A 21,684-nucleotide genomic window follows, 5' to 3' on the forward strand; every position below is an offset into this window, starting at 1 on the left:
CAGGCACGTGTTAACCTGCTACAAAATTATCCTAGTTCAGCAATGATGACTTTGGAAAAATCCACAACAGTGATGTTATGAGGTGACATTGTTACAGAAGTAGGAGGTATTTCCTCACCAAGATGAGAAACAGATGAAAGATATTTGTCTTCTATTTTGTGATAGATGGTATAAATTCACTTAAATGAAAGGGTAAAATGAATTGGGAAATAATAGCGCATTGCAATTGAACTGTCTTTGCAGGAAAAACATATCATTCAACATTTCAGCACTATCTCCTTAAAAGCCTTTTTACAGTGTATGATCTCAGATATAGGGAGTGAGGAGAGGTTTTTTTCCATACATATAAAACTGGAGATTTTATAGAATGACTGAAGGAAAAGCGTTTTAGGGCTTCTTAGAAATTATCAAGGTGTTAGAGATCTTTATTAGATGATTGAGCATCTATACATGCATATTGCTGAAGAAATTGAAGCCACTAGCACATTGTTCTCAGTTGTAAATTGATTTTCGTAAGGCATTTGAATGGACAGTGGCCACCCAGAAGCATTAAAAAAGGCAGAACAAGAGCTATACTTTCTTCGGGGACAGGTTTTGTCATAGTGATATATGGTCTCTAGGAAATGAGAAAAATATCCATGCAATTCTTATTAATGAAGATAGGAGTAAATTTGAAGATGTAACTTTAATTCCTCTGCACAAGTTCTGTTGTGGTAATATTTGAAGCAATTAGGTTATATAAAAGTGATTTAATTATGAAAACTTCATTATTATGGTTTTAAACTTTGTGCAATCACTAAGAATTGGCTCTAAGAGTTGGAAGAGGAAATCTATAATAAAGATACATGCATCTTAGGAACTCAACAGCTTTCCAAATTATTTGCCTCCAGTTTGAACATTTATCGCTCTTCTGTATGTATAGGTTTTGTGCTTATAGCCGTTATCTCTTCTGTTAAGGTCCAATTTCTGTTGGCAGAGGGTCTCAGCGTAGTGAGGCAAATCAATGCCTAATGGAACAGATAAGCTAGCTGAAGATATGAGGAGCTTTAAAGAAGGCAATAAAGCTAATCTTTTCAGCTAAAACAAATTAATTCCATTGGAAAGAGTATGGGCAATCATGGATTCAATGTAGGTAATGAGCTTGATTGATTTAACTCAAGGCTTAGGGAAGAGTATTAATTTGAAACTACTCTATGTAGTTAGCTCCCCAATTTACATTAAATCTAAGTTTTAGAATAAATAATGTCAACTTGTGAAGAACACAGCAGGTTGAGTTAAACAAAAGTAGGAAAGTAACCAATTTCTCTAAACATGTAGCATAAAAATATTTACGCAACAACTCAAGGAATAGTGCTTTTTACCTTTTCTATCTAATCAGGTTTTTAAATTACTTTGATTTATATGGAATGCTCCTACATGTTTTGACAGATATCTTGATTTTCTCCATTGGCCTTATGAAGATGAGTATAAAAAGCACAAGTTGGCAAGGCACAGTGGCTCACACCTGTAAGCCCAGCACTCTGAGAGATCAAGGCAGGTGGATCACCTGAGTTTAGGCATTCGAGACCAACCTGGCCAACATGGTGAAACCCTGTCTCTAATAAAAATACAAAAAAATTAGCTGGGCGTGGTGGTGGGCACCTGTAACCCCAGCTACTTGGGAGGCTAAGGCATGAGAATTGCTTGAATCTGGGAAGCGGAGGTTGCAGTGAACCAAGACTGTGCCACTGCACTATAGCCTGGGCAACAAGAATGAAAATCCGTCTCAAAACTATAAATAAATAATTTTTTTAAAAAAAGCACAAATGGTGTGCCCTTGTAATAATTGAAAGTTAGTAAAGAAGTGATTTCACAGATGTTGTTTTCGTATACTGCTCCTTGGATAGTATAGTTAGCCTAGGGCATTCTCTGCAGGGCTGTGTCTGTAGACCTGACTGACTGCCTCTGAATTATATGCTTTTGCTCCATTAATGGGTATAGTCAGTCATTTTCAGGTTAGCTTCTGAACTTCTATAATATTTTCATAAAATAATTTAATGCAAATATCATGTTATATTGATATACTCTTAAAATACATGTTATATTAATATACTACATTAAATTTGGAAAGTTATGTTGCATAGTTATATTTTTTGTTTTCCCCTATAATTGACGGGTTATTTTTTAAATAATTCTAAAGTAAGGTTTTAAAATAGAAGCTAGTTCGCTAAACTTTTTAATTTCTATGGATAATATAATCAATTATGAAATATTAATTCTAGTATCAATCTTGGCATCTTAAAAATAACATGGTGAGTTGTCTCTTATTTCTTTCATAATTCCAGAAATAGAAAGACTCACCTTCATTTACTTGACCATTGATTCAATAAATATTTATTGAGCACCTACTATATACCCTGCTATGTTCTATATAGTGGAATATAACAATGAACAAAACAGACACCAATTTCTTAAATTCTAGCCATCATGGAATTTATTTTCTAGGAGGAAAGGCAAGCAAAAAGAAGTGATATAAGAAAAATATGTAAAAGAGTGCTAAATGTGAAGGAGAAAAATGAGAAAGAGGCTCCGGATATGTTGAGAGGAAATTGCATTTCTTATAGGATGGCTAGGAAAGACCTGAGAAGGGGATACTTAAATGGAAGCCCTAAGGAAGTAAAGGAGTAAGCCATATGGATAACTAGGGAAATGAGCATTTCAGGCAAAGGGAACAACACATGCCAAGAACAACATATCTTTGAGTGTAGAAAGTTTATGCTATTATCACATTATTATTTTTAGTATTATTACATCTATTCAAATAACAGGACTTTCATATTGCTGAATCAAAAATCTGAGTCATCTTTTTCTCTCACTTCCCCTCATCCCATATCCTAACAATCTTTAAGTGCAAATGATTTTGTGCCCTGAATAGCTCTTAAATCTGTCCATTTCACTCAGTCTACTCTGCACTACCTTAGTGCAGGATACTTGATCTCTTGTTGATATTGCCACAGTGGTTAATTTTTGGTTTCCCTGCATCTGTCCTTTGCTCTATCTGATATAGTTTCATACTGTAGCCAAACTTTCTCACCACATTTTTCACTAAATATTTCATTGTATAATTAGTTAAAGTCTGTCTTGTTCCACTTACTAAACCATAAGCTCCATGAAGTCAGAGATGAGGTCCATCTTGTCCATAATGTCCCATACTTAATACGTGCTCAATAAATACTTATTCAATGAAAAGTGAATGAATGTATTATACCATATTTATGGAGAGATGCATTCTTTTAGTGACACTGTTGAATGATTATGAATGTTTTATATCATGACAATTATTATCCAAAGAAACTGTCCAACCCGTGGCCTTGGAGGCCACATGTGGTTCAGGATGGCTTTGAATGTGGCCCAAATTCATAAACTTGTTAAAAACACTTTGAGATTTCTGTGATTTTTTTAGCTCATAGCTGATCAGTAGTATTAGTGTATTTTATGTGTGGCTCAAGACAATTCTTTGTCTTCCAGTGTGGTCCAGGGAAGCCAGAAGATTGGACACCCCTGGTCTAAAAGAATATTGAACTAGGATTTAAGAGCTGGGTTATTGGGGTCCAAAGTGGCTCCCACCGGAGGTCATGGTGCTTGCGAAGGCGAGGTCATCAGTACAAGGCTAACCTGAGCAACCTCATTAGCTCAAACTGATTGGCAAAAAAAAAAAGAGCTGGGTTAGTGGTCCAGCTCTTCTACAAAAGTATTGCATGACCTTCGGTACTGATTTTTCTGGTCCTTATTTGTGGACCAGAAACAACAAAATCATGCTTGTTTTGGTATACAACACCGTTTCATTTAAATAGACTCTCAAGTCATTTAAGCTCTCACATGCATGGTACTTCTTGGAGCATGATAGTAGTTATGCATTACAGCTCATCAAAAAATATTCATTTAGGTGTTCTAATAAATTCCATATGTGTTTGTGCCACAAATGGCAAGCTGAAATTGAGTAAAAGAGCAGTGTTTCTGAAATCAAAGACAGGTGTAATGAGGGAAGAAGGAGCAGTAGAGAGGGAGAAAAGAGGGAATAAAATTAGTGAAATGTAGAGTGGAATCTTTATATATTCTTATAAACTTTTAGGCATTATCTGTATTAGTCTGTTCTCACATTGCTATAAAGAACAACCCAAGACTGTGTAATTTATGAATAAAAGAGGTTTAATTGACTCACAGTTCCCCAGGCTTAACAGGAAGCATAACTGAGAGGCCTCAGGAAACTTAAAATCATACTTTCACTCTCTCTCTCTCTCTCTCCTGCCACCATGTGAAGAAGGTGCTTGCTTTAAGGAAAAGCAGATTCACACACTTTCAAATCATCAGATCTCATGAGAACTCACTCACTGTCATGAGAACAGCAAGGGGGAAATCCGCCCCCATGATCCAATCATCTCCCACAAAGTCCCTCCTCCAATTTAACATGAGATTTGGGTGGGGACATAAATCCAAACCATATCATTATCCTCAGATCATTTTTAGGCCTTTTAAATGCTAATTACATAGTTTAATTTCAATTCAATTTTATATTTAAGAAAATGGAACGATTCTGGAAGCAACTAATAAATTACAGTGAAATGGGATTTTCCCTCATTATATAAAATTATAATGGTTACCACTGTGAAGGTCTACTGGGTGCTATTAACCAGTAACCATGTTTATAACATATAAAATGAAGACAGAAAGATTGCAATGAGTATTTTTCTCATTCACATATTTATTCTTTCATCAAATATTTACTAAGATTGCTGGGCACTACATGACAGAAGGGAATGGAAGACAATGAGGTGTGGTCGCTGCAATCTAGGCAGAAAGGAGGTTTTTCGTTTTATTTTGTTTCTTGTCCTCCTCTAATGTCTTCCCCTTATTTAATTTTAAGTTCTTTCCAAGCCATTTCTTCCCATCTTCTTAGAGCTACAATAAGGGCTAAACAAAAGGAGTAATAACATACTCTATGAACTTTTAAAAATACTGTTGGTCAACCCAGCATGAAGAAATTTATTACAAGACTTTTGTTTGTTTTATTTTGCTTTTTTGGTATAAAAGTCATCATTAAATCAGATTGAAAGTTCCTTAAGATCAGGACTCTGTCTTTATGCAATAGAATTTTATAACTATAATTCAAATGTCTTTTGTGGAGTAATGAAAAATTTTGGAGCTAGGTTTAGTAAATATTAATTTTAAAAAATAATGAGAAAATTACCACTCTGAGTTTGCAAAGTTAAGGACTGTGGAGCCTTTTTATCTACTGTTTATTCACAAGCCAAACAGAGACATAGGAACTAATGAGGTTGTTTTCAGATAACCGAGCGGACTATTTTAAAGTTACTTTGTTCACTGACTTGGTCCACTATTCCATAGAATTTCTTAACTATTTAAACAAGAAAAAAAATTAATATCAAAAAGTATACAAATTGGGAAAAGTTTATTAGCTGTTCATTTTCATGAATCACGATGACTGTTGTACTCATAATGTTTCTTCCAGCACCCACTGAGAGACCATTTATAAATACTTAACAGTGGCTCTAGTGACTAAACTCATTAATGTCTGTTTGACTAAAACATACTTTCAAAATTCTTCAGCATTATCTATTTATCCCAAAGTTTTTCAGTGTGGATCTACTTTCTGTGCCATGTGACACAGCTTGCAGAGAAAATTGGTCCCTCTAACTTTTCTTTCAAAGTTTTGTGGAATTGTGCATTTTGACATAAACTGTTTTATCTCCCTAAATGTGTATTTAATATATACTTATGTGTATTAATAAATGTGTATTTAAATATACTTATGTTTATATTTGATATAAAAATTTTAAAGAAATATGTAGGCAAGGTTGATTAAAATTCTGATTATAGTGTTTGCATATATTTTAACCAGAGGGCAAAGTTTTTAACAAATGATTCTTTGAAGAACATCATGTGTGCCAGAGAACTTTCAACCTTCAGGAATATCTGATGTATTCATATTTTGTTTCAATATGGGATACCTCAGGATTATACAGAGGCTAGATGGTTTTCATTAAAATGAATATTATGAAATAAAAAATACTTTGAAAGAGAGAGAAAGTGTTTTCATAATGCAAGAACAAAGGAGGGCTTAATTTTATGCCATCCTAAGAGACAAGGAGAAGCTTTCCAAAGGAGAAGCTTAATCCTCTGCAAGGTTAAAGGGAAGACATTTCAGTGTCACTGTTCACTCCCCTTTCACAAAAGCATTCTTTCTGAGACAACTCAGATGGAGGAAGAGAGAAATGGTGTTTCAACCTAGGTTCATACTTAAAGGATGCTTGAGGGGGTCTAGACAAATCCCAATTTTTGACTCCTAGTCACCCTCCACATCTCACCACCTTGAGATGACATATGGGTCTTTTGAGAAAGAAAGCAGTGTCAGAGAGTGTCAGTTAAAAACAAAATCAAAGTCTCATTGCTCAAGAAATTCAAGTTGACAGTGGGATGATGCCTCTGACTTACAAATCGTTGTACTAAAGACTCTATGTTAATGATGTATTTTCTTTCATTTTACATGTTTCATATTTCTAATTGACTAGTAAGAGAGATTTTTTTCTTGTCTGCAGGCAAATCCTGCATTTTCTCTTTTAATCCTTTTTTAGAGCAACCCTATTTTAGGGGGAAAGATGTTAATTTATTGAAAGGAACAATTAAATATATGCAGAGAGAGAGAGTAGAGTGGCAGATCACTTCAATTAAACCATCATGATAAAAGCCAACTAAAGTCACCCAAGGAATATCCAGAAAGAAATTACAATATTCTTTTCTATCATAGTGGAAGAATAGAAAAATTAGTCAAAATTAAAATAAAGAAATTCTGATGAATTTTTCAATTTTATTAACCTACGCTTATACAACCCTCCATGCTACATGACCCTTATGTGAATGGAAAGCCAACTGTTTCTGCAAACAAGTCACCAATATTTGCATAAAATTCATGAGTCTAAAATCCTTTTTGCAAGCTTCCACTGGAGGTATTGATTGCACCAAACCTTGGAGAATAATCTGTTACAGACTCAACTTGGAATGAGGGCACCCTAGGGAGAGATAATAGCATAAAACACAGGGATGAACTTGAAATGTAAACATAGGCCTTAAAGCATAGAATGTGGCAGAGTTTGGCCAAAATGTAAATTAACAGGGAAGTCTGAAGAATCGGAATTGCTGAGACCCCTGGCTGTCTCACTAAGAAGTTTTGATGTATTTAATAAGAATTAGGGTGCTGGGGGAATTTCAAATAGGGAGAGCTATAGGAAGATGATCCAGGTGATTAATATAATATTTTTAACTTCCACTGTGATAGAAACAAATATTGTCACACTCTTTCAAATTATCCTATTTTGTATTAATAGTGCAAGTAAAAATTTTACTTGAAATAAATTGGCAGAGATTAAAATTTGATTTAGAGAAAATTTTGAGCAATTATTATTCAGACTTTTTTCCTTCATATCACAAGCACAGAAATTAGTTTATTTGTTAAATAGAATTTCATTATTTTTTTCTAGACAATCTGTAAGATGTTAAAATAATTTTCCCTTGACATTGGTTTTTAGAAAAACAAATGTTTTTCTAAAACTGAAAATCCCTTCCCAAAGAAATAAATCTTTATTCTGATTCATCCATAGAACCCAGAGTTAAAACTGTAACTCTTCTATATTTATTTAAAGCTGCTCTGAAATATGGCCTTCTCCTTCATAGCAGCCATATATTTTTCTATTTTATGAAATGATTTCTGAGGACTGCTATTATTTGTGGAATGAACTCTAAGATGCTAATTATTTGCAGTCTACCCTAGAGATCTTTGGTGTGAAGTAATTTTGCTACAGCATAAATATGAGTCACATGGAATAGGCAAACATTCAGGTACAAGTTGTCAAGCTAGAGTGTAACTCTCCATAAGCATGAAATGTCCACTATCCAAAGAGGTTTATGCTTCTCTCTACCCTACCACTAAGCACTATGGAAAACGAAGGTCTAGAGGGGTCAGTTTATTTATTCTGTCATATTTTACCTCATTTTAGACAAAAAAATTATACTTTCAAGCTATTGCAATATGGAAATATGTAAAGAAAGTCAGTAATGCATGTGAAAGGATGGGATAGCTTCATATTACAAGTTGAACAGACATAGGTCGAGAAAGTCTACCTGCAAGAGAGTCAAGCAGGTTTTTTTCTATAGAAAATCTGTGTAAAATCAACAGAAGTCAGCTTTTAAGTTGTAGGACTATAAGATTCTAAATAATCTCTCAATATTGCTGGCAGTATGATCATTTAAAATTGAATCATTTGTTTTGGAAATCATAAAAATTGTCAAACAGTGGATTAAATGTTAATGTCAAACAGATTTATGCAACTGAATTTAGAATTTCCATTTCTGTAACAAGTGAATCAGATTTCATGTTTGGCTTGTGATTACTTGGAAATGAGTCACTAGCTTGGTACTCTAATGATCTCTAAATTTTTAAACATAGTATGAAATCCTGTATATTCTCAGGGATTAGTAAAATAGCTCACATCATGTGTATGTCATTGCCAAAATAATTAGATACTTATTGAGAATCCTTTAAACTATTATTATTAGAAACAATTAGTCAAAATTATTTGCTTTCTCCCATCCAAGTACTAACCAAGCCCAACCTTGCTTAAATTCCAAGATTAAATGGGAATGGGCACATTTATGGTGATATAGCCATAAATAAAAGCATTTCTCTTCAGAAAATAATTTCTATATGAAGTTTTACATGTAATGGTCTTATTGGTTTAAAACTATCTCCATCTTATATAAAATATTTATAGTGCAGCTATATGTGTTGTTATAAACTCTGTAAATATCTTCAACCCTGTTTAAGTTGCAATTTTTAGTCTGCCCTAAAGAGTAGCCCAATCATTCCATTTTCTGAATTCAAATTTTGACAAGAGGCTCTCCCCTAGGGTTGCTGATGAGAGCTGTCAATGATATTTCCCTGCAAGGGACAAGCTATCTTGTCAATGTTAGGCAGGCACTGTGAAATAAGCTTTGCCTAGTTAAAAACAGTCAAGATTCAATGTCTTTTTGAATTTTTTATTCTTTTTTAGAAATACCAAAAGATGTGTTGATATTCTTGTAGATGGCTGTGTGTCTAGGGTAAATTTATATAGATTTTTTTAAATAAGAAGATAAACTTTCCCCTAAAGCATTGAAAATGTGATTTTTTTTTCTTTATTCCAGAGATAGGGAGGAGAATAGAGTAGAAGTAGCCAAAGTAAAACAAAATGAACAAATAACAATAACCACAATAAGAAAAATAAAGCTTTCTTTCCATGCTTACATTGCTTATCTGTCCTCCAAAAGTTGCAAGGTTCAAAAGACATTTAAAAGAAGTCGAAAGCTGTAACAATGTACGTGAAACCAGAGTAACATCCCTCCAGATCTGGATCTGCTGTTGTCTTCAAGATGAATGTTTGACTTCCCCAAAATAGAAATAAAACACCTAACCTCAAATCTGCTGGCCTCAGTCAAGGCCTGACCTATGTCTGTATGACCTAGTTACAAGTCAGCTAACCAATGGGCATTGGTTTTCTTGCCTCTAAAAATGGAAATAATGCTTCCACATGATCATCCATGGAAAATGGCTGCTCTTGAGCAGTTGCCAGAAAGAGGCCTTTAGGAGGCCACTGAGCCAAACCTGCAAGGGAATTGTGAAGCCCCAAATTTCTTTGTTGACCCTCCTGGGCAACCGGGGATTCTTATGCTAGATGACTGAGAACTCTTATATAACGCATTCACCCACACCATGTATGAGCCCCATTTGTGCTTTGTGGACCAAAAGAACAGTCAAGCATACAAGGTTATTAATAATTGTGATGGTTGACTCTGATGAGGCAAGGGAATGGCATATCCTCTGGGGTCTTGTGCTGAACAAGGTTTAGCATTAACTACTATTGACCCTTACGTAGAGTGAGCCTGAGTCCCAGTGTTGCTGACAACATCACAGATGCTTCAAGTATTATTTTTCAATCCGTCCAACTGTTGCCAAATCACATTTAAGTACAGTGGGATTTCTAAGGCTCTCTTCCATTTGACCCTTGTGGGTACAGAGGATCAGGGACTCAGACTTGCATGATAGAACTGCTCTTCAGTTCCAGTGTTAGATTTTCTCTTAAATGAGTATGTAGGTGGAAGGAAATCTAAAGCCTCTTTGATACTACCCATTCTGGTTCCCTTTATTCAGCATCTTGATAGAAAAATGCACAGTGAAGTTACCTCCAATTCCTTTTAGGTTAGGATTTTAAACAAGAAGATCGATTTTAGCAAAGTTCAGTCCAGATGTGGTTCCAAGGATAACATCAAACATTCGGCTGGGGGCGGAAATGTAAGTAGAAGCACCTATTAGAAAGCTGTCCTGATTGCGTGGAGCCACCTGCACAACCAGCACCCTACCTTCTTTCCCACCTCTTTCCAACACGTTGCTCCTTTCTCACTGCTGTTCCACATGTCTCCCTGGTATGATAGCTTGTAGCCTTGCATTTTCAGTGATGGACTTCCTATCTTCTCTGTAAGATCATCAGGGAATTTCTTGCTTTGATTTGGGAAAGAAAACCTCGATGGAATGCACCCTGGTTTTCTGGAGAATGGCAAACCCACTTCACTTGCCAACTTTGTTGCTGGCCTTTTTGTCTTCAGTGTATTTTCTCACATTGTTTCTACTCCACTGCAAAAGTCAGCTGGGCACATACTTTCTAGCTCCATTTAAATTACCCATGAGGCAAAGACTGATATACTTGTAAATGCCCAAAGTATGTAATGTCAATCTTCAGTGGTTCATTATTTATGAAAATAAGGATATCATTTTGAATAATACAAAACTGGTGAAGCATGGTTCATCTATAATTCAAAGTGAAAGGATTCAAGTCCCAGTATACACTTTAGCTTGATGGGATTTTTTTTTCCTGTCTCTTTCATTGAGTGTAAATAATATCCTGTGAGGGGAAGGGAAAGATGACTTCATATTTTTTAAGTACGGTTGAGGCAGAGGTGAAATGGTCAAACTCAAGCTGACGGTTCTTTATAAAATAAGAGTAATTTTGAAAAGGTGATCAGGCTAACTGTATTCTACGGATCCTGTCACTGCAGTTTCTGATCATCTGTGACTCAAGTAACTTACAGGGTGTCAAGTCTAGAATCCCCACCTGTCTAGTAACTCTTGGCTACTTGCTCCCCAACTGGGCAGAAGTAGAATTAAGCAGTGAAGCGGGGGGAGAGAGAGAGAGAGAGAGAGAGAGAGAGACCAGCAAGTGCCTTCTACAAGCAGCTGTTGCCTGATAATCATAGCTTCACTGAGCATAAAACTGTTACTGTCATTGAAAGTCCATAGCAATGGTTGCTGGGCGCCTTCAAGTATGCTAGGCTAAGCCCTGGGGTTAATCTTTACACTTATGTGGTTGCCACTCTTTCCTATTCCCCAAACTGTAAGTGCACACCATGTGGTACTCTCATAAAAGCAGCCCCAGTCCTGTTAATTACCTTGAGTGTATCAGAGGATGGACCTGGCTATCCTTTATACAGGTGCTGCTGGACAAAACACCTAAGTGGAAAAGGATAAACTAGGATAACTAAAGATCTGAAAGTCAGTAAAGGAGCTTTATCTCCCAAAACAATAGTCTTAAATTTCCTCTAGGAAAGAACCACTTGTTCAAAAAATGCAGATATCCTGGACCAATCCCCATGATATCTAACTCAGTAAAATTTCCTCTAGGAAAGAATCATTTGTTTAAATATGCAGATTTCCTGGCCCTGTCCTCATGATGTCTGATTCAGTAATTCCCAAATACTCTCAGGCAGATGACAATGGACCAAACTTGGAGATACACTGCTTCAAATATTGGAAGAGGAAATATTTTTAGGAAAATACATAGAAGAAAAACATATTGCTATCATTTTATAATTTGGTATGAAAGAAAAACTTCTAGCTAAGATATGACAATGTAATAACAATTTAGGAAAGCACATTCAAAACTTCTTGTTGTATCTTAAAACAACGTATGATGTTTTGAGCACGTTGAGCAACATTGGTCACTTTTATGTAAAGATCACTTTATAAAGAATAATGCATCACTTCTCTTGGCTCTTTGCTTATGGAAAGGTTTAACACAGTGTTGCTTAGTTCTCTGAGTGGAAGCTTGCCTTAATTAATATGTTTCTATCCTCCTGTATCATAATCTGCTTTCAACTAATAAAATCTTCTATTCTAGGGTTTTCTTTTGCTTGGGGTCTTCTTTCCAATCCAAACATGTGGGAGAATATATGGAAAATTATGTCTTCCTGTGTTTGTGTGTGGACTTCAATTTGTTTTTCTAGCTATGTTGTTGCATGTTGTGAGTTTGGGTATGTTTCTAAATTTTATGTGGGGGCTTAGGTTTTTGTTCATGTTTGAACTATTTTAAGCATGTTTTATGTGGTTCACACAGGTACAAATTGTTACCAAGAAAATAGACCTAAGTCATGTGACATCCAAATGTGGCTCTCTGAAGAACATCCGCCACAGGCCAGGTAAATAAATAATTTTTAGTAGTGTGAGAAATATTTAATGGGAATCAAGAAATAGACCAGAAAACTTTGTTTTTGTTGCAAAATACCTAATTGGAAGGATGATTTTAAATCTGGATACTTCACATTTTTATTAATAGAAAGTAAAACTGAAAATTTTAAGGCATCTTCATTGGGGACAAGTGAACCCAATTACCATGAATAAGACACATTTTAATTAAAAATTAAAAGGTACATAAGATGCATTTTCTTTATGTACTCAACATGCTTTTGGAGCTCCTTTGAAATATGTAATCTATAAAATACACTCGATCATGTATTCATATATAATATTGATGGAGGTAGCATTTCCAAGGATTTTTTTTCATAAAATTGATTTCCTACATTATATAAAATAAGGATTGTGCTTTGCAAAGCTGAAGAAATATATTTATCTGGTGAATTTCTCAGATCCTTTATTAGGTCAGTAAACACCATGAATCCCCGGCAGAATGCAATTTTTCCTCAATGTATTTGGCCATGAACCCCTTTTGGTTTCTGAGAATAGCTCATAGAACTAGTGCTCTAAAGTAGAATTTGTATTCATACTTACTGGAGATTTTCTCCCTTTAAAGTGTGAATCTAACATATTATGAGCCATTTTTCTGAATATCATGTGTTACATGTTTTTGTTAAATTCTGCCTCCATAGAGGTGGGCATATTGGTTCATGTCCATAATCCAAGCACTTTGGGAATCCAAGGCAGGAGGATTGCTGACGGCCAGGGATTTGAGACAGACTGGGAAACAGGGAAACCCTGTCTCTTCAAGGAAAAAAAATGGAAAACAAAAATAAGCCAGATATGGTGGTGCATGCTTGCAGTCCTACCTACTTGGGAGGCTGAGGCAGGAGAATCACTTAGTTTCAGGAGTTCGAGGCTGCAGTGAGTTATGATCACACCTCTGCACTCCAGCCTGGGCAACAGAGCAAGACCCTGTCTCAAAGGAAAAAACTCTACCTCCACAGATATGTAATAATAGATGACTATCAAATTTGTAATTTTCTTGAGAATATTTTGACACAATTCATTTATCCCTTTGAGAACAAAAGGAAAGCAAGTGGTGTTAACTCTCTGTGTTTGGCATCTTAACATGAAAACAAAGTAATAGGTTTTTTCCAATTGTCTCAGATGTTTTCAGAAACAAGGTATAATAGTAATTGAGCCGTTAGCTGACAATTATTCTGCTAGTCAGGAGAAAATCATTAATAAGTTATAGGTTGAAAAGCAAAGATAGGTAGAATGAATTTCGAAATGGATAAATGTATTGAAAACATCTGGAAACCAGGATTCATTTTGTCAATGGGAATTCGTTATAAAGTAAGTCAAAGCGTTAGAAACTACATTTATGAAGAAGTCTTCACTACCCGTTTCAGAACTGCTACCATGGAATTAGCTTTTCTGTTTTTGATGAGACAGCAGGAAGGTTGTTCCATACTGCATATCTTTGAAGTTCCCCTGTCCACATCTGAAGTCTACAAACACTGAATTGACTTTGTACTGCTACGTCAACAGCATGGCTGGAATACTTGGCCACACTGCCTATTTTCTTTCAGAATACAAAAGAAAATGCTGGACTCTTTAATTCTAGACAGTAAGGATATAGTTAGTGAAATTCACCTGTGAACCAGATGTACAGAAAAATTTTATACAGATAAGGAACTATTCTGTGTATGATTTGTTGGTCATAAAAGTCCATTGTCATGGACTCCCACCTATTTCTAAATTTAGCTCTTACTTCTATTATAACTGAATCAAATCACTAAATTCATACAGAAGTGTAAGCATTAATCCTTGGCAGCAGCAACCTTTTCATAAAGTTACTTTGAATATGGAATATCTAAAGAGAAAATAAAGAAAATAAACACTGTGAGGCACAGATTGAAATACCTGTTCTTCTCAACTTCACTTATAAAGCTTGACAAAGATAAATAGTCTTTCACAATTACTGTTCCTGATGGGTGCCAGAAACCTTCAAAAATCAGAGACATAGATCTCCAAGTTTAAGATACCTGGATTCTCTAACAATCGCATAAGAATTTCTAGAGGGACTCCATCAGAAATAGACTTCTTAAGCTTCCTTTTCTGAATATTTTTTGAGTCAATAATACATTATTATTTTCACCTCTCAGAAGACAGTTCATACTGAAATTCCATCTCTACAAAATAAAAATAAAAAAGCTAAGCTGAGTGTGGTAGGACTACACACCTGTAGTCCTAGCTACTCAGAGGGCTGAGGCAGGAGGATCACTTGGGCCCAGGAATTCAAGGTTGCAGTGAGCTATGATCATGTCACTTTACTGTAGCCTGAGCAACAGAGCAGACCCTGACTCTAAAAATAAAAATTAGAAATGACAGCAAAAATTTAACAAGATTATATTGACACAATATATAATCAGAAAAGTAAGTGATTTCTATCAGAGGCTACCAAAAATAAGATCACAAAGAAGTTGTTTTTATCTAGTTGAAAGTACAATATCCTCTAACCTCTAGCCAAAATAAGTCTGTTGTTATGAATTATTACAAATCATGTTAATATCATCACAACCAACAAGTGATACCTATATGGCCAGGTAAAATGTGGGAAAAATAACACTCCATAAAGTAAGGCATATTTTATGGGAAGGATAACTACATGTCTCTAAACACGAGTTAAATAACATCATACAGTTTCTAAGGCTTAAAAGAAGAACGAATGGATGTTTCTCCAAAATGTATTCTAATTATGTAATACAATCTATAATGTAACCATGTAATTTCAAGAGGTCCCTGGCCAGGCAGTTGGGTATTAACATAGATGTCTAGATATTGCATGAGAAAAACACCTCGTGGCTTAAGAGACCTGTGAAGCCCTAACAAACCTTCTCTTTCATCTACAGTGATACATGAGCAGCAGGAATCAAAAACTGCAAAATGTCTTTCATGTTTCCTTACAGCCCATCAGGCATTTTTTCAAAATCAAACTCCCAAGCAAGATACACTTTATGTACTCAACATGCATACTGGAGCAGCTTTGAAATATGTAATCTATAAAATACATCACAACCAACAAGTGAGACCTACATTACCACTGGCTTTCCAGAAGAACACATGTGCTCAAAACCAAGTTGTCATTAAAGTGAAAGCAAATCTCTTAGGTGGAGATGAGTAAATAAGGAGTCTAATTTTGCTATTTATCTAGATCAAACACATCAGCAGACACTCAGAAATGGTCAAGTTCAGGCTGAAGTACAACAAATAACCTACCCAGTGCAGAAAAACTTTCCATATTTGAAAGCTTGAGAAAGACATGTAGGGATGAGGAAGACTACACTGAAGAGTGAAGCATGGCACTGTTACAATCAGCAGATCAGAGTTCTAGACTAGTTAGCATTAGGAAAAATGGCATGGTCAAAACTCTGTCTCAATATTATCAGATCAAGGTCAGCATCAAATTGATCCTATGGCATCTGTACAAGGAAGAGATGCTGATCTGTCACTCCATATGTGAATTAAAATAGGAGGCTTTTAAAGTTTACTAGTTATAAACAACTTAGCTCCTGACTCATTTCATCAGTGAAAGCTTCAATGTTGAACATTTATAAATGAATATATTGCCCATGGGTGCACCATTTCCAGCCTAAAACTTCTTTGGATAAGTAACCTGTTACCATGAAGAGTAAAGAAGAGTTTCACTTAAATTTAATTTGGCCCCTTATAAATAAGAGACATGTTCCAACTTTTAGAAAGGATTCAAATCAGATATTTTCATTTTGCTAATTTTTAGAGTTTTTGTTGTACCAAAAAGCAAAGCCCCTCTGATTTCTTAGATTAGGCATGGATAAAGGAGAAAGGTATTAATATGTAAAGCAATCCATATAATGGTATAAGAAGGGTGTTATAATCTTGGTTCATACGGAAAAATGATATGGGCTAGAAATTCTAAAAGATTCCTTTTACATATATGGTTGGAGGGATGGTACAGTTAATAAATTTGTGGTTTGCAATAGTCTACTGCAATCATTTTTGAGAAATAGTTATCACAAATGCCAGATATAATTATATCAAGGCATTTCTTCCCTCATAGGTGGTGGACGTGTGAAAATTGAGAGTGTAAAACTAGATTTCAAAGAAAAGGCCCAAGCTAAAGTTGGTTCTCTTGATAATGCTCATCATGTACCTGGAGGTGGTAATGTCAAGGTAAGAAACAAAGTTATGAGCCAATCTTGTCTTTTTTTAAAAAAATTATTCTGAAATACTCCTCACCAAAAGAGGTCTCAGACTGAAGACCTGGAAAAATAAGAAGGAGGGATAACATAGGTGAATAGAAATCGTTAATATCAGCCCTGGGAGATGGAGAAAGAGGTAGGGGCAAGTTAAGATACATGCATTAACGAGGACTGATGCTTGTCTTAAACAGATTGACAGCCAAAAGTTGAACTTCAGAGAGCATGCTAAAGCCCGTGTGGACCATGGGGCTGAGATCATTACACAGTCCCCAGGCAGATCCAGCGTGGCATCACCCCGGCGACTCAGCAACGTCTCCTCATCTGGAAGCATCAACCTGCTCGAATCTCCTCAGCTTGCCACTTTGGCTGAGGATGTCACTGCTGCACTCGCTAAGCAGGGCTTGTGAATATTTCTCATCTAGCGTTGAAGTAATACTATTTAGGCATGAGCTCTTGGCAGGAGTGGGCTCTGAGCAGGTGTTATATTCATTCTTTATAAACCATAAAATAAATAATCTCATCCCCAAACTGTAGTAATTGTTACAATTTTATATTTTAAAAAATGAATAGTACATGCAGAAATTGACCTGATTTCCATTTGCAACAGGAAGACACTGGCTTTACATGGGTTCAATTGGACAATTACTTTTGCTCTGCTCTGTTTTGCATGGAGTATTATTATTTTAAAAATTGCATTTTTACCTTTCATGTGCCTGAAGGCTATCCACTACATTCTGAAGGCCTTGTTAAAATCCAAGCTGCTCATTTCACTATTCTGTTTCTGAGTGAGAAGATTAAAAACTGCCCATTGTAACTTATTTCAGGTTAAATTAAACCAAGGAGTCTGATTGCAGGAAGGGAAGAGCATGTAAGAAATAAGTTTTTTTAAAGTGTTATTTTGTATAAATGGGAAGAAAGATTCAATTAAGTTATTAACATTTGGGACCTGGATAATTATATCAGAGTTTGTCAATCCAATAAATTATTTAACTTACTAAAAAATAGTTGCAAAGCATTTGAGCTGTGGTTGAGGAAGTGGGACGAAAGTGCATCCCTTAGGAATGATGCACTTTCATTAGGATGGACTCGTGTCTGATTAGAATGTCAGTTGATCAGCTAGATTTGTGTCCACACTACCAGTTTCACACCCCCTTTCCGTCTGTTTGATACAGTATTATAGATATAAATATATATATATATTTCTCTGTGGCCATTTGTGATACTTCCTCATATACTTGAATATTATACTTCTTTATTCACAGTATCTGTGTCTCCTGCACCCTTTGGTGTTGCAATTTTAGGTATGTGAAAGTAGATGTTAGCAGGGTTCTCTCCCTATTTAAAAAAAAATTCATTAAAAAAGACAAAAAATTTTAGCATGAAGTTGCTTTCTGTAACAACTCAAAGCCGTAACCCTGTTTTAGTGCCAGATACAAGTCTCTCCCGTGATGCTAGAAAAAATTATTTTTCTTTGCTTTCACCAACATGGAGTTTGTGGGGGTGGGTCCAGTTATACATGAAAGGGTTTACAGATTGTTGGTTTGAGATTATGGATTTAGCTCATTTTTAATCACAGGATAGTTTGGGTTTTATTCCTATTAGTCACAAAACCAACTTAAGATTTTTCTTTATTTTTATTTTTTTTCCATTTGCTAAAGTTGAAAGTTGAAACTAACATAAATTTGAAACATGTTTTCTCATTTTTCCAAATAGTATCTGTTATTAAATTCTCTAATAGAATATGTTTGTCTTTCTTACCCAAAGTAAAGGTCCCCTGATCAGAAAGAAAAAATAAAACACTTTGAGACACTATAGCTAGAAAACACTTGAGACACAGGTATCTAAATCAGTTTTTTTCCAAGACTCTAACATTGCATTCTGTAAAGTAACACAATGTGATCTAGTATTATTTATCAGTAGATAATAATTTTCTGACTGTATGTACAGTCTAGAAATCACAAATCAATTAATTCCTCTCACTTAGGAATTCATCTTAGACTTACAAATAAGTCATCTTAGACTTACAAATAAATCATTCATCTTAGACTTAACAAATAAGCAATGAAATAGTCAATGGCCTGATTAAAGCAAAGAGCTACCAGGCTGGATGGACACATTTTAGTATTTCATCTGTTCTTTTTCTTGCTCAGGGCTGGCGGGCTGGATTTAAACCATTAAAATCAAATGGTCCACTAGGCATATGATCTCTCTGAGCCAAATCAGCTCCTGAATATAAAGGAGGAAATGATACAGATGGACTGAGGCAACGGGGAAGTACAGAAACATCTATGACAAAAGCCAAGGGATGCAAAGACAGGGATACAGGTGCTTTTTTGGTGACCAAGTGGATATGGCAACCAATGTAACACCCATACAAGAAACCTTAGGAGCAAACCCACACCAGTCAGTCTCGGCTAAGAGATTTTATGCAGGCAAACATTTATAAATCGGTTACTTTGTATGACAGTCAAAACCTTAGAAGCTACTGAGTAGGATCATAGATATGTCTATTTTCTGCCTATTAATTGCTATGAGGTTTGATTTGACCAGTCGGGGCAATTTATTAATCAGCTTCCCTTGAAGTGCAGCAGAAAATAGAAGAAAGGTGTGTGGAGACAGGGTATTTTCTTACATGTTTTGATGGTCTTAAATAGTGACTAAAGTTCTCTAGAAAGAAGTTAACAGCTCATTAGAAAAGTTTTAACCTGTGAAATAAGTATTTTTCTCGACATTCTTTAAACTTTTTATATGTTAACACTAAGTAAACATTCTACATACTAAAATTCAGTTTATTAAAAATACATGTCAAAAATAAAGATTATAGGAGGCACCGAACTATTAGATTTGGCATTAAAACAAATGTTTATTTCTAATCACAGCAAAATTATAATGAATAAATGTTCTTGTTTTGTATGGAATACAATTCTTGATTAAAATTAACAGAAAGGAACTGATCATTTGTACCAGTAAGGAGAGAAACACATAGGTTAAATGTCTTCTTGTGGGGTTAAGGGGTAACACCCATCTTGCCTTCACTCTCAAGATAATGACTCAAATTAAGCTTTCTGAGCACCACTTCTGTGGGGACACACATACGCTGATCTAGGAATGAAATCTTCGTGGTCTCAGTTCTAGATCTACTATGCCAGTTTCTCTTTGGCTTTAGCCTTTGAGAAACTGTATAAGAATACATAAGTAATCCAGAGCTGTGAAGAGTTAAAAGGCCATCTTCTCCAATGAACTCACTCTCTGGGTCACTTGCAACCAAAAATTGGATACCTCATAATGATGCAGCAAAGACCCGAGTTCATGATGAGTTTCAAAGGCCACGTTCATTTAGGAACCAACTCTCTCTGGATTCACCTGCTGAGTTCCAGCAGGGTGATGGGCTGACATCCCACCTACAAGCATGACACCTATGTAACACCAGCTAGGTATGGCTGAAGAAGGCTGAAGAGAGAATGTCATTAAATGGAAGAATGTACTGATCTTAGTGACCTTCTCCACACACACACACACACGCACCCCTACAGTAATACAGCAAGAGTGGGATAATCAGCCAATATGTAACATCATGGCAGTATTTTATTAAAGAAATAATCTGAATATGGTTGATTTTGACATAGCTGCAATTATAGTTTTCTTCTATTTTTCAAGCCACAGTAAGGAAAATAAACTACTCATGGTCTAAATAGCAGAGATAAAGTAGATTCATGGCTTGGTAAGGAAATTCTAAGCATTCCTTCAAAGACTGATGTACTAAAATCAGCATTGATGTTTTGGTTTTTTTAACACCTAGGATTTTTAGCTTGGGTGTGTAGGTGAAGGCCAAGACCCTCTGCAGGAAAAAGCTTATTTTCAAACTCAGAAAATAAAATGTCAATCATAAAAATCTACTTCAACTTTAGCAAAAAGAAAAAAAAATCAACAAAAAGTATACTCTGTATGCTGGGATTCCGAGGTTCCAACACACCATTACAAATCTGTGGGGGGTTTCTTTCTTCTGATAATTCTAGAGCCTGTTACCATAGAAAGGCATTTCTTCAATGGCTGGTTGTAGTTAGTTCATGTTTTTCAATCAAATTTGCAAATGTATTTGTTGCTGTATAGTGATTGTTTTGCAAAATAAAATTGCTTGTCACCTAACTTCTGGTTTTGGTTTCAGACTGTTTAATTGCTTCTTCTCTGGGGGGGGAAAAATATATATATATATATATATATATATATATATATATATATATAGAGAGAGAGAGAGAGAGAGAGAGTGTGTGTGTGTGTGTGTGTGTGTGTGTGTGTGTGTGTGTGTGTGTCTGTGTGATACAACCAAAGAAAAATTGTGAAGAGAAGGCATTATTATCAGCTGAGTTTCTATTATGTGTCAGGCCCTATACTAAATGGTTTTATATTAGCTCAGTTAACAAGGAAATTTATTTTTATCACTACTGTATCAGTAGGGTGCCATCTTTTGCAAGTGACAAAAACTCTAATTAAATGGGCTTAAACCTAAAGGTGAATTTGTTGTAGGCTCAAGGAACTGACTAACCCAGGTGTATCTGCCTCAGGCATGGCTGGATCCAGGCCCTCAAACGACGTCATCAGGAATGTTTCCTTTTCCAGTGTTTAGTTCTGCTTCCTCTGTGTTGGCTTTCTTCTCAGGAAGGCACCCCTTCTATAATGGGCACCAGAAGCTCCAGATTTTACAAACTATCCAAGAAAGCCTCTTTCCAGTAGCCCAAGTCCAGGGTCTGAAAAATCACTGAACTATTAAATACTTGGATCTCCTGCCTACTTGTGCTAATTGAGCAGGCTTGGCTCACATACCCAACTCTATCGCAGGTGGTTGAAGTAGGAGAAGAAGTGGTTTTATTCCCCTCCATACTACCT

At 35.6% G+C, this 21,684-nt stretch overlaps 1 protein-coding gene across 50 annotated transcripts in view; it reads left to right on the plus strand.

The window, feature by feature from the left end:
* Positions 1-20,946, plus strand: part of MAP2 (microtubule associated protein 2) — a 149,344-nt gene extending 128,398 nt beyond the window's left edge. For 27 of the 50 annotated variants that reach the window (XM_054257891.2, XM_078328365.1, XM_078328360.1 and 24 more), the window contains 4 exons: positions 10,289-10,381; positions 12,477-12,558; positions 16,659-16,771; positions 16,992-20,946. In XM_054257891.2, coding sequence (XP_054113866.2) covers positions 10,289-10,381; positions 12,477-12,558; positions 16,659-16,771; positions 16,992-17,207 — 504 coding nt within the window. In that variant the 3' untranslated portion in view covers positions 17,208-20,946. The remainder of the gene's footprint in view (positions 1-10,288; positions 10,382-12,476; positions 12,559-16,658; positions 16,772-16,991) is intronic. The other 23 variants (XM_035305542.3, XM_078328377.1, XM_078328379.1 and 20 more) reach the window with 1 other exon arrangement.
* The last annotated feature ends 738 nt before the right edge of the window (positions 20,947-21,684 follow it).

Source organism: Callithrix jacchus, chromosome 6 (genome assembly GCF_049354715.1).
Source record: "Callithrix jacchus isolate 240 chromosome 6, calJac240_pri, whole genome shotgun sequence".
NCBI classification, from domain to species: domain Eukaryota; kingdom Metazoa; phylum Chordata; class Mammalia; order Primates; family Cebidae; genus Callithrix; species Callithrix jacchus.